At 42.5% G+C, this 25,686-nt stretch overlaps 1 protein-coding gene across 6 annotated transcripts; it reads right to left on the bottom strand.

Annotated features, from left to right (window-relative positions):
* Positions 1–1,693: 1,693 nt before the first annotated feature.
* On the bottom strand, positions 1,694–25,068 carry eif4ba (eukaryotic translation initiation factor 4Ba). Of its 6 annotated transcripts, none has more exons than XM_042099024.1 (15): positions 24,997–25,068; positions 22,885–23,025; positions 17,459–17,664; positions 15,330–15,446; positions 14,428–14,482; positions 14,135–14,293; positions 13,908–14,045; positions 13,471–13,653; positions 12,948–13,188; positions 12,684–12,769; positions 11,883–12,126; positions 9,555–9,598; positions 9,078–9,207; positions 7,797–7,869; positions 1,694–3,228 (listed from the first exon to the last, which is right to left on the bottom strand). In XM_042099024.1, exons 1-15 carry the CDS (start codon positions 25,007–25,009, stop codon positions 3,148–3,150), a joined length of 1,911 nt encoding a protein of 636 aa, XP_041954958.1. In that variant the 5' UTR covers positions 25,010–25,068; the 3' UTR covers positions 1,694–3,147. The 6 variants fall into 6 exon arrangements, with proteins under 6 accessions (XP_041954958.1, XP_041954957.1, XP_041954959.1 ...); XM_042099023.1 differs by having other exon boundaries at positions 24,985–25,013; XM_042099025.1 differs by lacking the exon at positions 7,797–7,869 and having other exon boundaries at positions 24,985–25,013.
* Positions 25,069–25,686: the final 618 nt, after the last annotated feature.

The following is a 25,686-nucleotide window of genomic DNA, read 5'->3' as shown; positions in this document are numbered from 1 at the left end:
CAGACCACAAGTGGGCCGCGGACCACTGGTTGAAAACACCCTGCATAGATGGTGAAATCCCTAAATCCTTTGCAATTTCATGTCGAGGAGCATAATTCTTATATTGTTGCCAGATGCTTTTTTAATACCTCATACCAACAAAATTAGCTTGTAGGCTTATTTTCCATTAAACTGACACATTTGTCAGTTTCAACATTTGATATTGTCTTCATTTCTTTGGCAAACTATGGATTTTACGAGAAATGTTTTTAATTTACATTTTAAACATTATTTAGACTGGTTAGCGTCATGGATGGATTATGAACTTTCGGGCCCCTGGGCCCAAATGTATTAAGGGCCCCCCACTGATTGTCGCATATGTGTGGGATGGCCAATACTAAATTCAATCAGATTCATAGCCTACATTCTGATTTATTGATATTGAGGCAATGATTCCATGCAAAGGCTTGGGCATCAGGGCCCCCTGACCCCTTGGGCCTGGGCCCGGTAGGCCCGTGCAGTAATACATCCCTGGTTAGCGTTACTTTGACGACATGAATTGCTGAATTTCTAGTGATGAGTCAGTTTCTTTTATATGGTTACAGTGGCCTAAGTTAATGGGCCTTGTCAGGCGGGGTTAAGGTTAATTTCTTTTGGCCCTGGTCCAGTCCTGAACAAAAAGAGAACCCTCAATGGTGATATCCATAGAAACGCTCATCCTTGTGCAGGAAACTGGCCCATAAAGTGTATTGAAGGCAGGCCTTCATTACACCGACATGCTACATGCAGACAGTGCACACGCATGAAAAGGCAAGACCAGTGAGACAGTGAGGAGAAGGCAGCTCGTCTCAGGGGGACACACAGCTGTTCCGTGCTGGGAACACTGGGTTCCTGTGGTGTTCTCCCAGGCCCCCTCATGCAGCAGCATCCCACGGCTCGGTCTGTTTCCACGTTGTTGACCCAAGAACCGATATGTCTTGGGGGCGGCAGCCTAAGTTAATGGGCCTTGTCAGGCAGGGTTAAGGTTCATTTATTTTGGCCCTGGTCCAGATGAGGGTCAAATGGATGTGAATGTGGCGATGGTTTCAAATGCAAGGGATGTGACTGAGACAGAGGGTGTTTTGTACAGTACAGATCTTCGCTTGTTCTTGGGCCAAAGTCTTGCTATTTTGAGAGCTGTGTTCAGCTCTTAATGTTTCTATTCAATGTAAAAGAAAGCATTACTTCTATTTTGGAAGAATGGCAGAGTCAGAAATCTGAAGTAGAACTTGGTGAAGTTTGGTGAGAAATGACTTAATATTTATGTGCTTGTGAAAAATCCAACAATTTCTTAGCACTTACATGTGGAAAATATAGAGTGTGGGCATATGGTGAATGTGGCACTCCATCGGCCCAGAGGGATGACTAAGTAATGGATTCCTTACAGCCATTTGGGTTGCGCAAGCCCTCTTGAAACATAATGGGCTGATTACAGCAACCCAACATTCCCATGGTGGGGACTTGCAAGTCTGTTTATGTTTTCATGGGAGTCGAGGATAGTGAGCGCTTTCAGAGGCCCCTCTGCTCAGAACACAGCACACTGCTCTGGAGTCTCTGGAGTCTCTGGGGTCAGAGTTCAACACAGGCTGCAGACTCACAAGGCACAGCAGGACTTGAACACAAAAATGATTTTGCGTTCTTCCTGGACAGCTTATCGTGGCATTAGCATTCCTGGTGACATCTGATTTGTTTTAATGTTTAAACAGTACTATGACAGTGTGCAGGCCGAAATAAACAAGACAGTAATGCTAATATACCTCCACTTCAACGTCAGTCCTTAAACATCACAGTCCTACAAATAGTAATTCTGAACCTTTTAGCAAGTTTAAGTTCTGCGGCGTTTTACAGACTGCCTCCAACAATTAACTTGAAACAAACATGAAGATCAAGATGGCAAAAGTCAGCTTCCTCAAAAACTGTCTTGAGTTTATTCTCCCCTCCTTTGTTCTCTATTGCTACCTGTACAAGAGTAAGGCATTCGTAAGCAGAGCTAGGCTGCTATGTCAAACTAGTTGCAGATGAATAAACATATCACTTCTGTCCAAAGGTTATTTTTCACGGAGACATTTAGGAATTACATTTGCCTGGAGTACATACACCTTTATAAATGATTATGGGTCATCACCTCAGGGTTGGCCTGGGTGAATCCAGACAAACCTGTCAACAAATTTGAATTTGCTCTGCAGGTCCATCTGGAAAAGATCACATTGACACTCATTTCCAAACTTCCCATTTTACGACTTATAGGGGCGTAATCATCAATGGTTACTTAAATTCAGTGCATTAAAGCTTACCAAATCATTTCAGAGGTGCAGCAAATACACCTTTCCTTTAAACCAAGCAGTTGTTTATACAATTCCAAAGAACTTACACCTTCCTGGGTTTTAGGTGATTTGGAAACAGATGTCAATGGGAACCTTTCCAGATGAACCTGCAGAGCAAATTCAAATTTGCTAACCGGTTCACCTGGGTTCACCCTGGCTAACACTGGGTGGAATCCTGCAGTGCATATGGATGAGGTATACCTGCCAACCATATATCGTTTACATAATGAAACTCGTTCCACGGTTGAAGTAACTTACCTGCTCCACACACATGGCCTACCAGTCCAGTTGCAGTGGGTGAATGTCTCAATTTGCTCTACACTGCAACACCTTCACCTAAACTTAACAGACAGATAGGAGTGGATATGTATTGTGCATCCAGAATGTTGCCATCTGCAGTCCGGAAAGTACAATAACACCTACGGGTATATCATTCTTAAATGGAGGTAGCATTCAAAACCTAATGGAAACTAATGTCTGCCTGAGCCGTGGCTGAAATAGAAGGTTCCCACCCAAAGTGCAATGGTGTATGATTGTATATGTCCCAGCAGTAAGACCATGATTCTTTTTTTAATCCCCACTTATTTGTTATAGTCATTTATTCAACATTTCATTTCCCCTATTTTAAAACAAGTCCAGTATTTCACTAGGTTTAGGTACAGTCCATAAGAGAGGAGTTGGGTTGTGGGGTATGGTTTTGTTTTTCACTTCAGATGTAGGACAAGAGTTGGGTAGCCTTCAGTGCTGTTGCTTCAAAGTATCTGGAGATTTGATTGGTTCTAACGGCACCTGATTCCTCCTCTTCTCAATCCACACTTCCATCTGCGTCATCTCCTTGATCACCATCCATTAGCAAGGCGGCATATTTACTGGCTGAGCTGAATTTCTGCATGAACAGAAGACAGAGAAAGTTCATGTAGAGTAGCACAGATATTCTGGTTCTTATTCAGACATTAGGGGTTAAGAGTTGGGGAGACTACTCAAAAACAACCTGGTTTTTTTGATGGTTTACAACAGCAGTTATTTCCACATGAAAGTGACCTTTTCTCCCATGGCCAAACACCAGAGTTATTTCTAAACTTGACAATTCTCAGCTACAGCGTAGTGACGTTTTTGTTTTCATCATGATTATTTCTGGTTGTCTTTGCAGATACTTTTCTCTCACACTTCTGACATAAATCATGTTGAACAAGATCAACTGCTACGGAAAGAGATAAATACAAGCTTGAGGGCCTCTACCATGCAGGATGTTTGCTGAAAAGAGCTGATGAAAAGATATTTATAGTTATAGTTTATTTGTTTACATTACTTTTCATTTTGATTTCAATCAGTTTTAGCACATTTCAGTTGATTTCTTTTTTCACTAATGATGTTTTGATTGAAAAGAGTATTTTTGTGTGAAATTTCTCATGTTCCACGGTGCAGTCAAGTCACACAGGAAGCTTGATAATATGAGTTAACTAGAAGGGCACACAGGAGGAGTTAACTAGAAGGGCAAACACAGGAGGAGTTAACTAGAAGGGCACACACAGCGTGAAATGAGGGCTGATGGGCTGCCCTGTCGGGTGACTCTTCCAAATAGTTCAAACATTATGCAGAAATCTGAGACACTAAATCCACTTCCCTGACGAGGGCCATGATGGCTGAAATGTGTAGGCATGTTTTAATTGAATAGCCAAGTGATATTAAAGGCTCACGTGTATAACCCTCGTGAGATGTTTTAACTAGAAGGCTGCTCGGAGGGTGCAGACCTCTGCCAGGGCTAAATGCCCTATCTCAAGCTAACGTGAATACAACCCCTGTGCTTCAGAGCTTAATGGGGTTTTACCCATGCTACACCCCTTCACCATGTTTCATGAAACTCACACAGGTACATTTTGCATTATCCTGCTGACAACCAAACAGAAAACATGACCTCCTAGGTGGAGGTAGTAAATAATGACATTTGGACAAGTCAATTTATAGGTGTATTTGAGGGGTGAAAGTAATGCACCTATGGAGTACTAGGATAGAAACACCCCCCACCCACTCTACCCAGTAAACATCCTGTGGCTGTTCATCAGTGACTATAACCCACTGGGGCTTATTACATTGTTATTGAACGGATTTCTAATTTTTGACCATTACATCACAGAATTAGTTTGGTTCTACTAGTGTTTAGAACCAGAACCAGTCATGGGAAATTGTGACGAAAGTGATTAGATGGTGGCAAGGGTTGAAACGGAGAGGAAAGCACATGTTTCTGCTCAGCATCCACTGACGTTAATAGAAGCTGAACTGTTTTGGTCAAAAGAGGGACTGAATACATGATAACTACCATATGCTAAATTAATTCACATTCTACCAACAACAGCTGTAGCTTCTGCCTCTCATGTGTTTTCATTATTTTATGCCATTATAAAAAGCAACAATGAGAAATAAATCTGTCGTCTTCATGCTAATTATGTAAGGGATAACGGCCGCCGAGGTGTCCTGTTATACGGAATTAATGGACGAGGGCGAGGGGCAAAAAACTCCCCGACGCGGAGCGGAGTCTATTAATTCCGTATAACTGGACACACCTCGTTATCCCGCTTAGCTGTAAAGCAAAGGAAACACGCGGTTCTGTTTAAAAAGAAGCTCACTAGTTCAGCTTGTTGTACAACTTTCGTTATCATCGGGGAGTTTTTTGCCCCTCGCCCTCGTCCATTAATTCCGTATAACAGGACACCTCGGCGGCCGTTATCCCTTAAATAATTTCTGAGATACATACATATTTTCCAAATGCAAATTCAGAATCAAGGACAATGCAACTGCCGCGGAGGTTACTCAGGGAAATGATGAATGACTCATAAAGGAGAATTATAAGTGTGTGCATTTGGAAGACTCCTTTAGCCTTTTGCTAAAGTGTTACTCAAGAAAGTACTGCACCACCCTGAACATTTGGCAATATTAAAATAGAGCACAGCAAAACAACCTGTGCTAGAGGTGGGGCTGGGTGTTGCACCCGCATCCCACCACCTAAAGAGATCAGTGGGAGGATTTGTTTATTGAAATTGCTATTTTGGGAGCAAATGGACAAACCAATATAACCATTCATCTGAGAGGACTGTCACGTTTGTACAATGTACACAAAGGATCCTATAAAAGAACAATCATAGGCATTTGAAATTAGCAGTCTGTGAGGGAACTTATCCAAATGACAAGATATGGCATCATATTCAAACCTTCCAAAAAGCTTTGTAAGATGGACTTAACAGAGATCAGTGTGATTTCAGACAGTACTTTTTTCTGTAAAGCATTCAACCACTTATTCTGTACTTTTTCTGTAAAAGCAGCAACCACTCCTCGTGGCTGAGGTCATGTCTACAAAACAAACTGTTTAGAAGTTCACTCACAACCATAATAGCAGTGAAGTAGGGTGATGGGCTAGTCTTGTTGACACCAAACCCTTCTCAATTGAGAGTGGGTCTGGGAAAGGTTCATTGACTTACAACTTCCAGCAGGGGCGTAACTAGCAGTGAAATTAAATTTCAATTGGTACATTAAACTCTCACCAAATCATTTCAGAAGTGTAGCAATCTTGTAAATGCAGTTGTTTACTCAATTCCAAAGAAATACACGTTTATGCCAAATTAGCAATTGTATTAGTGTGTCCATGTTTTAGGGACATTGGAAATGGGCTTCAATGGCCTCTTGGCCAGACGGATGTGCAGAACATATCCCAAACTTGGCGAAAGTTCGTATGGGTATTCCCAGGCTAGTGATAGGCTGATTGTTTTCAGGTCCATTACCTTGCTAGAGCATAGTAAACAGCATAGCATGCTGCCCATCTGTCAGGAAGTATCATTCATTCAGAATTCAGGACAGAATAATCTTTAGCAAAATGACAATCTATATAATTTCAGACAGGTATTATTCAGATGGTTTGAGTGGGTATACTTTTAAAAAGAGGACTCACAATCACTCAACAAGTTCCGGTTCCACATCCTGTAAACAAGCTTTATGGCAACATGAACTCATCAACAATTTTAAGACAGATTTTTTTTTTTATAACTGTGCCTGATTAACTTTCTCATATCATGAATGTGAAACCACATACCCGACACAATGGTGTTTAATGAATTTTGTTGTGTAACCACGGCAAAACTTGCCTATGATGCTATTTTGTGATAACATACTTGGACCTCTTAAATTATTTGGTGGCAGGCAGCAGACAGCACATATGTTTCTGAAATCTCAGATTTCATACAAAGCACTGAATTGCTGAAGATGTAGTTCATAATTCATTGTTGTGGAAATGTTGATATTTCAGCTCAACAGCCAATTACATCCCTCCCTTCGGCACTCCTGCAGCCCCATGGGATTGCTTATGGCTTGGGCCGACCCACTATGTTTGTCTCCCATTTACAGAAGCAGGACCGTGTACTGGTGCTTTCTATTTGTCTTGTAAATCATCGTACACCCACTCGTACAACATGTACCAATGAGTGGCTTTAGGAACGCCTTTCTCTCGAGCCACGAGGGGCATTAGCAGGAGGCTAGTCATTGTTACTGTTTTGTGCTACATGTAGCCTCTAGCTAAACGGCTGGAAAACAAATTGTTACATTGTATTGCACGCACAGCAAGACTGAGCAATGCGTGAATTGGTGACCGGATTGAAGCAGCAATGTAATCTAGAGTGTAAGAGCATTACATCAACTTTAACATGACCAACACAGTACATATGCAAAAAAAATACAAGTCATCTCATCTCAACTATGGGCGCAGCCATGTTTGTTGTAAGGTTGTACGTCCACCTCGGGGTACCCTCAAGTACTCCGAGGTAAAGTGGGCGTGCCTGCCCAAAATGCCGCAAGAAAGCTGGGTAATTTACACTTTCCAACTCGGGCGGTGGATTTACGAGACAAACAGAAAGCACGATAACACTGGAGCTTCTTAGGAATACAAACACAGAACAGGACAGTGAGGAGCGATTTGCTGAATGGGTCAAAAAGGGGATTAGAGTTACGGACACCTTAAAATGCATCCTTGCTGAGTAAATTGCGTACATCAGAAGGAATTTCAACAACTATCTCCTCTACCTGCAACTAGGTGTTAAGTATAGTTACACTTCACAAAGCATCTCACGACATCACAATATGTAATATTTTGCATTTTAAGGCTTTAAGGTTAATATTTTAATTCAGAATAACCATATCAATTACTTCAAAAAACTTGGCACTGAGTAGTTTTTAAAATTAAATTCTATTCTATACTTTTGACATCCCTTGCACAATATGACCTTACTGAGTCATGACTAAAAAGACAGTGGTGTCTCTGGAGATCCCAATCCCTACACCCATGACACACCTGCCTTGTGTCTCTGAAAAGCATGAACCACACAACATGTGCTAAGCTCTGCTGGGGGGTTAGTGGTGGGGTGGTATGGTTTGGGGGAGGGGACACAACCAGAGAGAGAGAGACACACTCACAGGGCAAGGAGGTTCCTCATATCTCTTTGGCTCTGGTGCGGGTCTGAGGTCACGCTCTCTTCTGCCGTCCTTTCTACAAGCAACGTACAATACAGTCAAAGAGCAGAGACCTGGAACTGTGTCACACACACAAACCACACCATCACACACGGATGCACCACACACACTCCAGACTTCAGTGTTCCATTTGGTTTCAATTTCATAACTCACATAACTATTTGGGTTTCAATTAAGTTCTATTAAGTAATTGACAAGTCCAGTTTAGAGTATTTTCCATGATTTGGTAATTCAAAACATGTTCTGGTTGGCTTTTCAGATTAGTTAGAGCCAATCATTTTCAAACGTTGAGACATTTGTCTCAAAACAGGAAAAGTGTTTTTTCTTGGTCTCAACCTTCTTTTTTCAGGATATGGTATCTACTGTAGCAGCCTACGCTCAGACAAAGATCTCTTACATGCTGTAAAAACATCCACTGTGAAGGCTGTACATAAATGACTGAACATGTGTACCAGGCTTGTCCTTCAAACAAATAAAAGCATGTATGCATAATTATGTATTTTTAACAGAAATAGCACAACTGGCGCGAACACAACCAGCACAGGCTTTCAATGTGTTGGAGAGTGCAAGCTGGCAGCGTGAGCAGCTGAATGAGGCCGTGCGGACAGCAACCTTGGCAAAAAAGCTGCACAGCACACCAGGAAGGCCATCTTTGCTTTGATTAATCATCTGCACCTCAACTGATTCTTAACAATGCGCTGCTTGGACGCAAGGCTGGGATACAGAGATGGGGACAGAAGGTATGAAAATAATCAGCACCTCAGTTGTTCTAGGCCGTACTGACCCCGAAAGAAGAGAGAGGCCAGAGAGGTCAAGTGCTGATGATTTAAACAGCAACACACACAGGAGAAGCATGAGCATGAGACAGAAAGCAACCCCGGAAAACGCTGAACCTGATTCAGTGTGAGGTTGGCAAGTACATGTAAGCTCACCGTATGAAAATTAGTTATACGATCTTCATTGGGGCTTATGCAAACACACACACGCACACACACACACACGCACACTAGGCTCTGGAGTAGTCTAATACAAAAGGTCCCCCAAGTCCACCCATCTCTAGTGCATATCAAATGTCCCAAATGGTTTGAATTGAAAATCCAATCTGGCAGAACAACATCAGAGCTGGCTGGCACACAGTGCCTGTGGGGAGATGGGCGGAGCTGAATGAACCCTGTGCCCTGTTTGGCGCTAGATGGCCACCAGGGGCGCCACTGATTGGCTGACCTGTCCGCTTCCTTCCGCCGGTCTCGGCTGGCTGCCTCTCTGCGGCCCCTGCCCGCTGTGGGGCCCGAGGCCCCTGCCCGCCCTCGCTTGGGTCCTCGCTCCCGGCGCACGCCGTCGGCCTGGTTCTCATCTAGAAAGGAGAGGCCAGCGTTGAGCTGGCGGGAGGGAACGCCAGAGGGAAGGTGGGGAGGGGGGTGGGGAAGCTGCTGGCCTGGGGTCAGGCTCAGAGCAGGCCACGTGAGCTCTGACCACGCTCATCCTCCCATGGCCTTTAGTGGCTCGAGCTCGAACTACACACACATACTGTAGCACCAAAACACACTCTGATGCCAGTCCCACGGAGTACTGAGACTGAGCAGTGTTCTGGGTCACACACAGCAGCTGGTAAAGACGGGATAATGAGGGGGCACATTTGGAGATTTCAGATATACTGAGGCCAAAACAGATAACAAGTGGCCCGCCGAGCCTTTTTCTTACCTTTGCCTCTTTGGGGATCTTTCTCATCAGCTGAGCTTGGAGAGCTGGGGGGAAAAAAATGTATAAATGTGTTCTTTATACATCATGGTCTTTTCACCAATATATCTAAGACCTATATGTGTATGAATATAAGAACTTTAAAGGGCCTTGTGAGTACAGTTGCCCAGTGCAACGGAGCTGAATCCAAATAGGTTTAATGGAACAAGGTGGCTGATTTTATGGTGGTTTATGAAGCAACAAGTGGGGTTTAAGTGCACTGAGAAAAAATATCTCTAAAAAGGGCCCCTACCAAAGGCTCTTTCATTAAAGAGGACATATTACACCCATTTTCCCACAATTTTAAATAGATTCATGAAGACTTAACAAAACATCTGTGTCAAAAATACTATACAAAAAAGTACAAACACACAAAATACCAAAATGAGCACCACAACACACTTCTCTTACTAACACAACAAGCATCTTGCTCGATGGCTTCACTTCAACATTGCTAACAGGTCCCAAGCTTATGGGAAAAGAGCAAACTTTCACATTTTCATTCTGCAGTCACTTGTCCAGATTGGTGAAATTGGGGTGGACTTATTCAACAAGCTAGTAGACGTTACGTCACTTTAGCCAGCAGAATCTGAACTGCTTTCTGAATCATGTCTTCAGACTTAGGCAGCAAAAGACAAATGACTGGCTTGCGTTATCTTTATATTTTGGTAGCAAGCCTACATGCGTAAAAGCACTGAAAACGTGACATTTGCATAATATGTCCTCTTTAAAACAACAATTATACATAGTTCATGCTGCACAAAGGTAGCTTTTGTTGAATGACAGATTGGCGCATGCTCCCCAGAGAACACAAAGCAGTAACTATGTTACTTAAACTCAGTGAGTCATGACAGTGTACTAAGTGGTCATGTATCATTAAGAACTCAGAGATTTGCTCAGAGAACAGCCTTTTCACATGTTCCAGGACCTAGAGGCTAACTTCCATGTCCATATCTAAAAAGGATATGATCATTGAAATGATATGATCATATTATGGTTTAAAATCCATTGCTGAAGGAAATAGAGGTAAACAGGCTTACTTCTTTGCTGAAAAGCAAAGTGTTAAGTGTTAATTGAGTTAAGCTTTTAACATTATTAAGAAGAATCTCCATACATTGAGACTTGTACTAAACTCTAAAATTACATGCTTCTCTAAATCAAGGAACACAGACGATACTTGTCAGTTTGTAACACTAGATGAGAAAGTAATTGAACGAGTATCAGTCTACAAATATCATGGTTTCTTCTTAGAAGAAAGTTTGTCCTTCAAGCAGCATATAGAGTGTCTAACAAAAAAACTTAGAGTAAAGTTGGGTTTCTATTATAGAAACAAATGCTGTTTCTCTTTTAGTGTGAGAAAAGATTTTTGTCAATACTGGTTTATGGTGATATTGTATACATCCATGCAAATCAATCTTTTCCAAAAATGCTGGATTCAGTATACCATGCAGCACTAAGATTTTTAACTAATTCTATTTTCCGTCCTCATCACTGTAGCTTGTATGAGTGTTGGTTGGCCTTCTTTGCACAATCGCAGGTTGGAGCATTGGTATGTTCTTCTTTATAAGGCCATTCTGTGTGAACTGCCTCCTTGCTTATGTTCTCTCCTGACTCCTAAAGTCATAACCAGGACTTGTTATCTTCGATCATATGGGCAAATTATGTGCGACATTCCCCGAACTGTCCTCGGTGAAAGTGCCTTTAAAGCATTTGCACCCTCATCCTGGTATACATTCCAGAATCATCTTGATTGATTGAACAATGACACAGTTTAAAACTAGGATAAAGGACTATTTGAGTACTAAATACACATGTGCTGTTACTGAGTGCTGCTGGTGATCATGTTGAGATGATGTTAAATTGCCAACTGTCTTTTTCTGTTTTATGTTGTCTGTTTTTCACTGTATATATTATACTATTATGCTGCTGTCTTGGCCAGGACTCCCTTGAAAAAAAAAAAATCTGAATCTCAGATTTCCTAGTAAAATAAAGGTTAAATAAAATAAAATAAATAAAAAAAAAGTGTTCAATAGTGTTTGTTAACTAATAGTGCTACTTCAGGGGAAAGAGACTGCCTAGCCAACTATCCTCCTCTAAACTAGGAGAGATACAGTGTCACAGGACTGGGGGAAAAATACTGAGGAAAATGCAACTGCACTGTAATACTTTAGGGAAAACACATTTCTGCTAGATCAATACATGTGACTGCCTAACTTCTAGAAGGGTCTGAGCGGAGCGAGTGCTGACTGGTGTGGCGTTGTGGTGTTCTGTGGGCAGTGCGTGCCCTCTGACCTGCTGGGTTTGGGGGGATTGGCGTTGCTGGGGGATGCGGAGGGCCGGCTGTCTCCGTCGCTGCTGCTCAGAGCACTCCGCTTGGCCCAGGCATTCTCCTTGGGGGGCGGGGCAGGCACCACCTTGAGTGGCAGCGCTTCCTGTTTGGGGGACGGGGCTTGGTTGCTAGGTGAGGGAGGCTCCTCATCACGCCCGCTAAACACCTCGTTTTCCACCGAGCGCTCGCTTTCTCTGCGCCGAGAACCTGTAGAGGTTAAGTATGATGTTATAGTTCTCATGCATGTTCAATAGATTTTCATTGAAAACTGGATACAAATTGAACCAGCAGGAAAATATTATTTATAAAACAAGACCAAGTAGCCAGATGGCTTGGACAGTTATTCACAGGAAGTTTTTTTTTAAAAAAAGGAAGAGCAACCAGCAATTGCAGAAGCAACAAGAATGTACGGAGGCCGGGATGTGTCATTACAAATTTGTTTTGTTTATCAAGAGAATGCATGCTCATTTTACTAAATTGTGTGCTCGTTTGACTAAAAAATGACCTTGCTATGACACCTCTGGGGTTTCGTAAGAATGTGCAAAAAGCTGAAAAGAATCCAGTGAGGCAATACGAGGGGTGGGTGCAATCATGCAATGTTTTTGAATGATCTTGCAGTTTAGCATATCAGACCCCTTTTCTAGCAAACCTCCATATACTGCAACAACCAGGCTACAAATCTGATGTCAATATAACAGGACCTCTATAAAGGAACTCTAGGTCAACCAGCTGGACCGTTGAGTGCTGGGGTCGTGACCTCTTACCTCGGCCTGTCATGCTGCCTGATTGTGAAGACTCACTTCCTGTCCTGGAGCGCTCGAGTTGGTCCTCACTGCGCCAGCTGGGATGCCTGGAGGAATGAAGGGCTCATTTATGGCACAGACCCAAAGGACTGACCACAATAAACATTATGGACCATTACAGACCATAAAGCTCCTTTGAAAATATGTCTGGCTATTCTGTGCTCTGCAGCAGGCAGGACCACTCGGAAGGGCCTCTGTGTGAGGCGTCTCCTGCCTGGCCCTCACCTCTCTCTGGGTCTGCGCTCAGGCCCTTTGACCTTCTCCTCGTCCAGTTGCCTCTGCAGCCTCTCCTGCTCCTTCTTCAGCCGCTCCTCCACCTCACGCTCCTTGGCCGCAGTGTCCACAGGCTTGGCCCCTCCGAAGATGGAGGCGGCCCGGCCCGACGGGGCGGAGGAGCTGTCGCTTGGTTCGCTCTCTTTTGGCACGCTGCGGGGCTTCAGGTTGAGCTTGGGTCTTTGGAGAGGACCTGCACAGTGACACGGGTGGATCCAGAGGTGTCAATCACCAGCAACAACAACTTTCACAGAGCGAGAGAATGAATAGATAGATAGATAGATAGATAGATAGATAGATAGATAGACAGACAGACAGACACTTTATTGATTCCCGAGGGGAAATTCAAGAATGTTGCACACAAAGGAAAATACGTACTGAATGTTAGTTTAAAAAAAAGACCTCTGAGAGTCTGATAGAGTACGTTTCCAGTAAGACCACATGAAATGATAAAACATGACAGAATTGCTCTCACCTCGATCCTCACGCCTCTCCTCCCGTCTCTCAAATCTGTCCTCCCGGTCACCATAACGATCGCGGTCTCCATAGCGATCACCATAGCGATCACCACCACTCCTATATTCATCCCGCCTGTCGTCATAATCACGTCGGAAACCGCTGCCAAATGGTCTGCGACCACCACTGCGCGAGTCATAGCCTTAAACACCATAAATACAGAGGAGCTCAGCACCGCACATGCTCAATACAATACGCAGATGCCTGGTGACACATGACAGAAATCAGATCGAACAGAGGGTAACTACCTGGATGAAACACCTGGATGGAAGTCATACCTTTATCAGATCTAACAGAGGGTAACTACCTGGATGAAACACCTGGATGGAAGTCATACCTTTATCAGATCTAACAGAGGGTAACTACCTGGATGAAACACCTGGATGGAAGTCATACCTTTATCGTAGTCTCTGCGGTCACGGTCATCGTAGCGATCCCTGTATCGCTCTCTTCCGCCGTCATAGCGATCAGCGTCTCGTCGCGGCCCGTCTCGGAATCGTTCTGACTCGAATCGGGAGCCTGTATCGCGGGACCCTGCAAGGGACCAGGTGGTGCTGGTGTGAGTGTCTGAGCATGTGCGAGAGGACAGTTCCTGCCAGTGTGCTGCCCGCAGGGGTACTTACGCTCTCCTCCCCCGCCCCCGCCCCCGCCCCCATCATCCCTCCACGGCCCGTTGTCTGTGTCGGAGCTGGGCCTGGCTCGCCAGTCGGAGTCGGTCTTGTCTGGACCTCCATCCCCACCCCTGTTGCGATCACGTCCAGACATGGAGCGATCGTCTCGCTCTGAGATGTACAAGTCACACAGCACACGTGCATTAACGCGTGTGGCATGATGGGACTGCAAGTTCTTTAGCTCAAATAAAAGTTTTAAATGTGCCAAGTGTCAACTTTACTTATATAGCACATTTAACACGCACCTTTCTCATTGGACTGGTCTGCAATGTCCACTCTGATTCTCCGATTGCCCAAGTTCTGAAAAGCCAGAGGAGATAAATAAAGGAATAAATGGGGAATGTGACCAACACAATATTTACAATTCAGTTTTTCCTGAGGTATCAAAGCATATCAAATGTGCCACCTAGTGGTAATGAATTAGCACTTATTGTTGTGAGGTCTTTAGAAAAGCGTTTTCTCAATTTTGTGCAAGTCTCACCTCAAGTTACTCAAAGACACCACCAAAAGACACCAGTTAGCTTGTGAACAAGTTTATCATATTACCAATAAGGCTCTGGGTGACATTTGCAAGGCTCTGCATGCCTTTTAGGTAAATAGCTTGCTAGTTTTAGAACAAAACCATAATCAAACTCTCAAACTCAATGTTGTTTACTATATTTTCTCGACAACAAAAAACTTACTTACACATGGGATTTGCCTCTGGACATGCTGATAAGTTAGGCTCTAATATGTAGCCAGACCTACACAGCCCTAACTCTACCGGACAGCAACCTGTTAACGGTATCAGCAAATTACACGATATTTGATCTACATCTGCAAGTTGTTATTCCTAATAAAGCATTGTTTAGTACAGCTAAATTAAGAAGTGAAGATATATAGCAAAAAACAAGACTGTCATGCCTGAACTGACATCAACACACCACACAAACAACAAAGTCTGTCAATGTAACAAAAGACAATTTGACTATGATATCAACAACAATAATTCTCGACATCTGTGGTCACACACACACACACACACACACACACACACACACAATCTTCAAAATTGTTAGACATTTGATAAAAACTAATTTGATAAAAACTAAAAATGTGTAATGTTTAAGAGAAGACAGGTGGTGATTTCAGAGATGGCTGGTCTTACCTCCTCGTTCAAGCTGAGGGCGCGCAGTAGAGAGTCCACATCATCAAACTCTGCATAGCCGAAGCCCTTCAGCCGCTCTGGGTTGCTGGGCTCTCTGGGGAGACGCACCGCACTGATCTGGACAGGAGGACAGGCCAGAGGACAGGGTAAGAGTAATGACCTCACACGTACACAGACGGACACCAAGGACAAGGGGAAGGGGCGTGGGTGTAAGAGAGAGGAAGATGTTTTTACGCTGCACAGGAAAACAACAGTAACAAGAGCGTCAGCTCAACGAATGGATACGTCATTTTGAAAAAAAAAAAATACTAGAAAAAGTGAGAAAATGTGAAGAAATATCTGTTGTGACAAAAATGCCTATGATCAGTGTTTCCCAGATATACACTAATATTAGCAAGCTAACCCAAAGTCCTTTTAGGCAAGTCCCTCCACTCGGCGGCCATATTGCAACGCTTTTTGGGCTCTCATCGGCATCCTATTCGGCAGAAATGCGCGTGCGCAAGGCTTCACGACACCAACCTTGCTCCAGCGGCGAGTTCACAACACATGATTGGCACGATGTCTTCACAACACACCATATGATTGGCTCAATGTATTCACATCACACCACATGATTGGCTCAATGTATTCACATGTCGACGTTGTGGGATATGTGTAGACAACGGCCATATTGGCGTTACAAACTAACCCCATGCACTTCTATGGAGGATTTTTTGAGTTCTGTGTCTCCTCATTAGAAAGTCTCTGGCTAACCAGCGAGCCCCCGGCCTTCCTGTCTCATAATGCCACTCTGTACCTCAGGAGGTGCTAGTGATTCAATGTAGTGAAGACTAGGGGTGGGCGATATGGACAAAAAATAATATCTAAAATAAACATTATAGGCGTGCGTGTGACAACGTGGACCCACTGGCGATCATCTGACACTTGCTCTGCTGCAGCCAGGGGCTTCTCTCGCATACACCACATGGATTTAGTGAATGTATGGGGTTTCAATGCATGATTGAGTGTTTTTTCCCCATAAGTAATTTAAATACTCGATAATGTCAATTTGCACATCGTTAAAACAACAATCACGATATTATCGCAGACAACATATATCGCCCACCCCTAGTGAAGACAGCAAATCAAAGCAAAGCAAGGATGATGTTACTGGCATAAGCCCATATTGTCAGGAACAGTGTTTTTAAAAGTGAAATGGAATGCTGCATTTTTCCAAGCTACAGCACCTGTCCATGAGCCTGGGTCTGTTCGTAATTCAGTCCATGTTCGGAGTACTGGAATGAATGGAACCAAGTAAGCATGGCTATCCTGAGGGTATTCCAAGTAGGCGGTGTAGTGTCAAGCTCTAGTAAAATGAACTGAGTGCAAGTCGTAAACCTCAAAATGAAAGACCTCCCATGGCTTTAATAGCAGAAACCTATAGCTTCATTCTCCTAGAAATCCCTGTCTGGGTCTGTTTGCCTTGACCAAACATTTAAGACTTTAAAATTCAATTGATATTTATGGAGATATTAATGGCATAGTCTATCTATATCTTAATCATTTAAATGTTTTCATGCTACATGCAACTTTCAGCCTCCACCACTTTGGTCAAACCTTTTGTTCACTTCTGTGAAGATATAGGAGGTAGTGGTGTGCAAATGAACTCATACACTGCCCCCAAACTGCTTGGGTCAGGGAGTAGGAAATAATTTCTTGCCAGTTAACAGCTAGTCAGGGTTGTATATATAGGCCCTTTATAGCCCCTAAGGGCTCAAGATATCTAATATACCTCTCTCTTCTATAGCACTGTTGACATTAAGACTATTTGCCAAACATAAAAAGTATATAAATTCCATCATGTGTTGTCATACAATGTAATGTGGACGTTTTCCTAAAATAACTTTGTCAGAATAAATACCAGACTTCTTGATGTAAATGAAAATTAAACATAACTTAGTTGCTTATGCAATTAATTTTGGCCTGTAAAGGGAGCTAGAGATATTGCAATAGCCTGTTTTAGAACTAGCTATTTAAAAGACATATACTTCATAACAAAAATACACAATTGGCCAAGAATTACAAATGTGAAAGTGAGTGGGTCATATCCCTTTAGGCCAGCACCCCCCCAGGCGCCCAGCTTCACTCACGCTGAGGCCACGGAAGAAGTCCTTGATGGAGTCCTCAGTGACGTCATAGGGCAGGTTGCCCAGAAAGGCAGTGTAGGGGGGGCTTCGAGGCAGACGTGAGCGGTCGATGTTGGGCTCCCGGGCAGCCCGCGGTGCTGTGGGCAGGATGGAGCGGTCGATGGGCGGTGCCCGGTACACGTCATCCTCTGTGTGCCAAGAGGTGGACACTGCAGGGAAGAATATGACAAGGGCAGTGTATTTTAGTTTTCTTTGTTACTTTCTTATAAGAAGATACTGTTTTAAAGGCAGAGAAACTCTGATGTAGCCTAAACATTTGGAGATAAAGTTTAACTAGATGTACCGCATAGCGGTACAAAATATGACCGCCGCTCAGTCCTGTACATCCATTCCACGAAAATAAATCACAGTTCAATTTGTCTCCATATTTTACTCCATCCCCCACTCTTGAAACTTTTGTGTATGCTTGTTTGGCATGCCTGAGTGTGTGTGTGCGGCTGCACAGAAAGTAGCCTACTGGTGCTGAAAAGGTGAATAGATTGTAGAATAGCCAAAGAAGATGTAGCATTGTTATAAAACCTTTAAAATCTCTAAACAATCACAAGTAGGGCAGTTCATCACAGTTCATCCATTGCAACTGGATTGATGAAAGGTCACTTACACCTGTAGGCTACATTGTATTTGGGAAAAGCAAAAGGTATCAGCATAATGTTATTTATTTATGTATTTATTTATTTTTTATGTATTTATAAACAAAAACATCTCTGTCAGTTCCATGCCGTTTTCAACAGCTATCAAAAACAAAGGTCATTTTTGGATGGATGGATTTTTTGTGAATGTTTCTTCTTCTACATAAGATTTTAGTCATCTTTAGTTCATGTAATACTTTATTGTCAATGCACAAATTAAGTAACAGTAGTCTGAAACGTTATTGCTAATGCACAAATTAAGTAACAGTAGTCTGAAACGAAATGCTGTTTTACATCTAACCAGTGGTGCAAATAACTGACATGTCCAAATGGGCCTTGATGAAATGCGTCGCTAGACTGTTCATACACATTTTAACGGGCCAAAGTTGAAGAGCTTTTGTCCGTTATTGTTCGTGCAAATATAGGCTGATTCATGTTCCCTTGCATTGTGTAACTGAGGTCCATGGCTAGTCTGGCTTTCATCAGACCAAGCTCAATCTTTTAAGAAATCAAAAAATAAATAGCGGGCAGATCAGGCTGGGTTCACCCAGCCTAGTCCATAGACACCCGATATTGTTTAATTTTCAGATTGAGATATACACGCTCTGGCTATTCTAAATGCAAAAATGCATTAGGGAGTTATGACAAAACTGTAACTAACAAACTAGATCCTAATAGAAAGCTGTTAGCTTCCCTAAGCTACAGGTAGGATTATAAGGTAGGCCTATTTACAACATAAATTGTCAATAGGCTATGCTGGCGACACAAATAAAATCTCCTTTGGAAACCAATGGCTTACGACTTACAGTATCAAGCGGACTTAAACTGCCATATCGTGGCGAAAAGTTGTAATAACATTCACGCAGCTCCATGAGTCAAGGAAAATGCGAATGAAGTAGCCACTTCTAAATGGGACCCACTACACAGTAGCTTAAGGTGTGTTGCTAAAAGCAGCCATAATGAAATGAAGGTGTCATTGTTTGGATACTTCACACACACGTGCTTTTTAATTTCACAGACTACAACTACCAAGCTGGAATCAAAGCACATCGATTCCCCTCTCACACCCTGCACGCACTTAAAACAAAATAAACAGGCGTCTCAGTCTCACGCATGTATAGGCAAAACTGTATCAGACCAGTGTAACGTTGGTAAATCTTCCATTGCACAGAATGATTTTGTAGCACGTGCAATAAATGACAGTCGAAAGATACAAACAGTGCTGCTATCAATTTGCTTGGTATAACCGCATTTATAGTTTTCTACAAATGCAATCAATCAAATGGGCCTCCATCACTCAACCAACGCTAACGGTAACATTACCTAGGTCCTTATTGATATTACAAGATTAACGTACCTGCAGTAAAAACCAAGCATGTCCGATAAACATCCTCAGATTTATTTCGGCTTCAAGAAGAAATGGGAATTACACTTCATGTGAACATCGTCCTGTCCTAATTAGATGTTCGCTGCGGTAAATTACAGTCCTTGTAGGAAGTGTCCATTGTTTTCCCCCAACCCACTTTTAACTTCCAACAAAATTACGTCTCACTGCAACGATGCGCCATCTAGTGGACAAACGACTACTTATCGCCAATACTGAAAATGCAGCCATGATGATGATGATGAATATTTATTTTGTCTTTCTTTTGATCCTACTGAATTTGTAATTATGTATCGGCCGTTCTAATACTGATAGTATGTGGGTGCCTGTGTGTGTGCATGTTTATATGTGTGCACCGCCATTTACAGGCCAATGAGTGTACAGTCACTAAATGTACACATAACCTAATTTTTTTAGACCCCCCCATGGATGAAATTCTACGAAACTTGGCATACCCCCAGACCCCCAGAGAATGCCAGGTCAATCATACACATAAAATTTGGTGCAGTTCTGAACATCTTAACTGAAGATAGGGGCGATTAAAGCAGAATAATATTGCATTTTCATTTTTTACCGGGGGGGGTGTGTGCAAATCACAAATGAGTGATTATGAGCCAGGTTGATGTGGGCCCTTGAGACCAACATACCATAAAAGAGAACTGTGTCTGCCCACAGAGAACTGTGTCTGCCCTACCCTCCTTTCGGGGGGTCCAGTCCAGCGGGGGGGCTGCAGATCAAAACGAAAAATGACGGTTCCATGCTATCCATGTGGGGGTACATGCCCACCAAGTTTTGTGTACCCCGGTCTTTCAGTGTCCCGGGAATCCTTGTTGGTGTACGTCACTAAATGTACACATAAGTTATTTTATTGTAGGGCCCCCATTGACCGAAAGTACACAAAACTTGGCATGCATTCGGAGGGTGTCATAATGATCCTACACTTTTAATTTCGTGCAGTTTTGACCTTGTCAGCCAGAGATATTGTGATGAAAACACCTAATTTTTTGCTTTTTAATTTTTAACTAGGTGGCGCTATACATGAAATAAGTGGTAATGGGATGGGTTGACATGCCCCCTTAAGACCAACATACAAAAAAAAGGTGGACCTCCTAGGCCCTACGGTTCTCGAGATATTCACAGAAAACTGTCTCCGGCCACCTACAGGCCAGTTGGTGTATAGTAACATAAATTAATTTATTGTGTGGCCCCCCATGAACGGAATTCCACAAAACTTGGCGTGCATACAGAGGGTGTCATAATGATCCTACACTTCCAATTTCGTGCAGTTTTGACTATGTTAGGTCACAGATACCTTCAATTACACCACCTCATTTTTACTTTTTTGTGTTTAACTAGGTGGCGCTATACATGAAATGAGTGGTTATGGAATGAGTTGACATGGCCCCTTGAGATCAACATACAAAAAAAAATGGTCCTCCTAAACCCTACGGTTTTCGAGATATTCACAGAAAACTGTGTCTGCCCTACCCTCCTTTCGGGGGGTCCAATTCAGCGGGGGGGCTACAGATCAAAACGAAAAACGATGGTTCCATGCTATCCATGTGGGGTTACATGTCCACCAAGTTTCGTGTACCCCGGTCTTTCAGTGTCCCGGGAATCATTGACGGAAATTTGGGCATGCGAAAAAATAAATAAATAAATAAATAAAAATATGACTAAACCTATATGACCGCTGCTTCGCTGCGCGGCGGTCATAATAAGATCAACTCTAATCTATATGAGACCCTAACCCCAGCGGTAATGCAAACACAAAAACATTCCTATAAGATAAGCTATTTGTGATAAATCAGTAGTACAACTTGAGCCCCAATAGGATTCCCTCATTACTTCATTCATTTGGCTGACACAACAGCAAAAACGGTTGGGAATCAATCCCTTTTTCTGGTCACTGTATGCAAGCCCAGCTCCTTAGCCACTATTTTAACACCACCCCCCTCATAAATAAATGTGGACTGAAAAACCTATGACCTTTGTCACCAAAGCACATTGTATTTTGTTCCTGATCATTTTATCTTATTGCCTTATGTAACATTATTAATGTTCTGTTTGAGAGCTGGCACTATTTGGGACCACACGCCCTAATAAGTACACAGTCATAAATTGATACTTTTCATCACCGATTGTATGCCTGGTCACCGCATGCAGATAAATAAGGCAGCAAGAGTAAGCCTGTTTTTTTCTGTCCTGTCTTCAGACTTTGGGATGCACACTTACTGAGGTCCTTTTAGAACATCAGCAGAAGATGACATGGAGCTTGCGAAGGGCGAAGTAAACAACTTTTACAAATAACGAATCCTGATTACCACTCCGCTGCTATCTGGGGCTTTTGCCAAATGCACGAAATACAAGCCTTACAGTGAAAGACGGATATCTTCTGATCCTATAACTATAACGAGAGAAATGGTTTATTTTAACATGGTGGAGAAGGACACCTTTGGCGCTTCATTGCTGTAGCCAAAATATTAGAGCCAGAAGCATTACAGCATGAAGCATTAGAGCATGCTTTCCATCGTGATGTCTGTTAACCATCATATCGTCCATCGAATATGATATCGTCCATCGACACGACCCTAATTCATAATATCATCAAATCAACCTGAATAATTAATGTTTTTCGTCAACAGAAGCTCTCAGTCTACTACCAACTCTTTCCATTTCGTATTATTCTTAGACAGAAGTGGCAGTGTGTACACTCTCTAATGTCTGTAAGCAAAAAAAAACAAGAGATGCAATACTTTTAACCATATCAGCAGCTAAAGGGGATGCATTTCTCCCTTAGTGGTTCCACACAGGCAGATATATAAGGCGATTTTAGGATGATTAGAGATTAATCTAATCTAGTGATATGGAAAAAAAAAAAAAAATGTATATCTCTAACTTGGTTAAAATCTCAACTCATTCTAACATAGCCAGAAAACAACAAAGGTGGGTGAAGCTGTTCTGGAGGTGTGGATGGGTCTTTAAGAAAATCAGTTCTCCATACAATGCAACACCAACATTTCAGTGAGTTGTCACAATCTTTGTCACATAGTCCTAAGGTATTGTCTAGCCCTGAGAGATTGGTCTTAGAAGAGCATTATTGTGTATATTTTCTTTCAATGCCTCTACAAAACCATTAACAGCAGGAAGCAATTAATATTAACATGGGAATCATAAACCACAAGCAGTTGGCAGTGTGCAGAGTGGGAATTTGTGCATCTTTCTTTCATACACAATGGCAATAAACTATTTCAGTCCACAAATCATACAGTACAGTAATATTTTCACTGTAGGTTTCAGGTGGGATCTGAGACTTCTTGAGATAGGTGAAGAGGCAGTAGGGATGGGTAACTCACCATCTCCCTCTAGGTCATCTGTCTCATCTGCCCAGCTAGTGGGCTTCGTGGGAGGGTAGCTGGGAGGAGGGTTTCCCCCACTGTCCTCTGCCAGGAAGTCGGTCAGGGTTAGGGTCTTACCCTTCTTATTTTTCTTCTTAGCTGCAAAATGAGGGAATAAGGACTTGAAAAAAAAAACAGTTATTACACGACTTTTACAGCTATCACACGACTCATTTATTAGGTACTTCTGTTCATATCAATAAAATGTCACAACCTCATAAGAAGTGACCATTAAAGAATTATAGATTTGACTGCTCAGTTTAATCCAACAATGCTTGATGTAACTACATTCAACTGCAGGCAAATGAATGCAGTCATGCCGTTTTCATCATCTCCCACAAAAGATGCACTTATGTGATCTCAGTGAGAACATCATGCTTTCAAAGACTGTGCAACCTCTTTCTGTACCTGGTTCATAAACACTGAAACACTGAAAGTGAGTGGACTATCTAGCATTGACCCGCAGTTTATTCAAACACAAACACAGCCATGAGTCTGTAATTGCTGAACCCTTAAAAGCTCTTTCTGTCCAGCCCAAATCAATGGCATCTAAAACAAGTGGGGTGGATGGAGCAGGGGCGTTTTGTTGCCTTGTTTTGACAACCTACGTCACAGAGGGATGTTGTTTTTCTCTGCAAGCAGGGTGCTACAGTACGCTGCTGCGACCCCAAATACCATTGTGAAAAAGTGTGCGGTCAGGGGATTCCACTGGTGCACCACTGAATCAAGTGTTTACAGCTCTGCCACTGGGACAAAACCCAAAGCATGGCAAAACAACACAGTTGGAACAAACACCCATGGTTTATAGTCAAATCTATCAGTCTAACCTGAAGTCTGCAATGCATTACATAGACCATCTCATCAATGTCTCACTCTTGTCAATCGCTCAATCCTCCAGGAAGCAGATCTGGCATTGTGCACCAAGAAAAACAATCATTAAGATTATTTCACTTCTCTTGACACTCAATAACACACATTAGGTGTGAATGTGAGAAGGCAAAATGGCATTCTTAGGACTATTATTGGATGGTGCCACGATACATTATATATATAAAAAAACACATCACTCAGGTATTTTGAGTAAAACCCAAAGTATTTTGACCAAAGAAAATGGTTTAGTTTTGTTTGACAAATTACATCGATGTTGACCTTTCCTATCCTTTTTCCAACAAAAAGGCAATGCATGCCAATCTACCACGGGACTGTCATGAGGCGAACTGCAAAAGACGCCCAAATGAAAACAAAGCAAGACTCTGTTGAATCCAAAATGCAAGTATGCATGCGAAATAACACAGTTACTTTCTAACACGTAAAGATGGAATATCAGTCATTCAAAACAAACGAGTGATATCCCCGAGCCCCCTCCCTCCAGTGGTCCACGTGTGAAGTTAGTGTAGCCCCAACACAGAGCGCCCCTCCCTCGGCCTATGCGCCTGCGCTTGGTAAACAAATTGAGAGTTTTCATGCGTGGCAACAATACCTATCCTGTATCTAGATGCTACTTATATTTGTTGACAGTGAATCCACTCCAAATATTTAAATGTACTCCAAACAACAGAGCAAGTTAAACTACTATACAGCATAGCGGTTCGACTGAATTAGCAAACGTTTACCACCGCTGAACAAAAACTTCCAGTGACAGGCTGCAGAAAACAAAATGACGGCTGGACTAGAGACACGGCACGGCTTTTAAGCATTAACAACTAAGAAAAATGCAATAGCACGGCATGTCATCCTCTTGTTCAATCAAAGAAGTCAGTCAATTAGTAGATAGGGTACAATGTGGATCTAGGTATCCTTGCTAAGGAGCATGCTAGCTAAAATAATCGGGCCAGCCAGCTGGCTAGCTAGCCACCGCTAGCCCTTACTGGTGCAGTTTCTACGCAGCGTTCTCGCCAGAACAAACCTTTTTTTGCAACTATCTTTTACAGTCACAACAAAACGCATGGCACCTAAAACTGGCTGAGCACACCCCTTTACGACTGTAAAATCTTGCTAAAACGTGTTTTGATACTAGCCATTTTAGGTAATAATTACAATACTGGTGCAAGAACGGACCATAATCCTCACCTGACGCCGCCATGACGGAGAACCTCTGCGTATGACATTCCCGGATGGAGGCGTCATCAACCCACTATCGGCGCACTACCTGATGCCTTGCTGAGGAGCTGCACTGCATTGTTCAAAGATGATTTCTTTATTGATGATATTAGAAATTTTGCTTGACATAACTGCTTTTTGTGTAACCTACACATGCTCCCTCTTAGCCAAATATTTCAAGAGTATGAGATGGCTTATATATAAGCAACTAACTTGTTTTTTTTTTTTTTTTTTTTTTTACAGTTAATCAAGTAATTTCATTAAGTAACCTAAATAATAGTCAGCCTATACATTAAATAATAAGATTTTTTTGTTTACCAAAAGATGACGAAAAGACTCAGGGCCTATTTTAGTCCTTGAGCCAGACCCCCTAATTTTGGTAGGCTACCATCTAAGGCACGAGTCTGGGGCCGCAAAGGGAACAATTTGAAAGAAACCAGTATAAACATCTCTATCTTTTTTAGCCTTCGCATGGTATATTCGCCATACTCAGCATATATGCTGTATTGTACAGTAGGCCTATAATATTTTCACTAACTGTTGGGACAGATTGAAGCTTAATGCCTCTATGAATTTGTTACAAATATTATTAGAAATAATCTTATATTTTCAGAGAAAGCCAGGGAGCACTGAGGAGCTAAGGGCCGCAGGTTGTCTACC

Source organism: Alosa sapidissima, chromosome 7, assembly GCF_018492685.1.
Source record: "Alosa sapidissima isolate fAloSap1 chromosome 7, fAloSap1.pri, whole genome shotgun sequence".
Taxonomy (NCBI): domain Eukaryota; kingdom Metazoa; phylum Chordata; class Actinopteri; order Clupeiformes; family Clupeidae; genus Alosa; species Alosa sapidissima.
The sequence above is the reverse complement of the archived record's forward strand: the minus strand, read 5'-3'. Positions and strand labels throughout refer to the sequence as shown.

Coding starts and splice junctions, on each gene's coding strand:
- eif4ba (XM_042099023.1), bottom strand. CDS start 25,009: ATGGCGGCGTCAGGTGAGGATTATG. Junction 12,127..12,683: donor AGGCAGCATGACAGGCCGAG/GTAAGAGGTCAC, acceptor TAACCTCTACAG/GTTCTCGGCGCAGAGAAAGC. Junction 9,599..11,882: donor AATCCCCCCAAACCCAGCAG/GTCAGAGGGCAC, acceptor TTTTCCCCCCAG/CTCTCCAAGCTCAGCTGATG.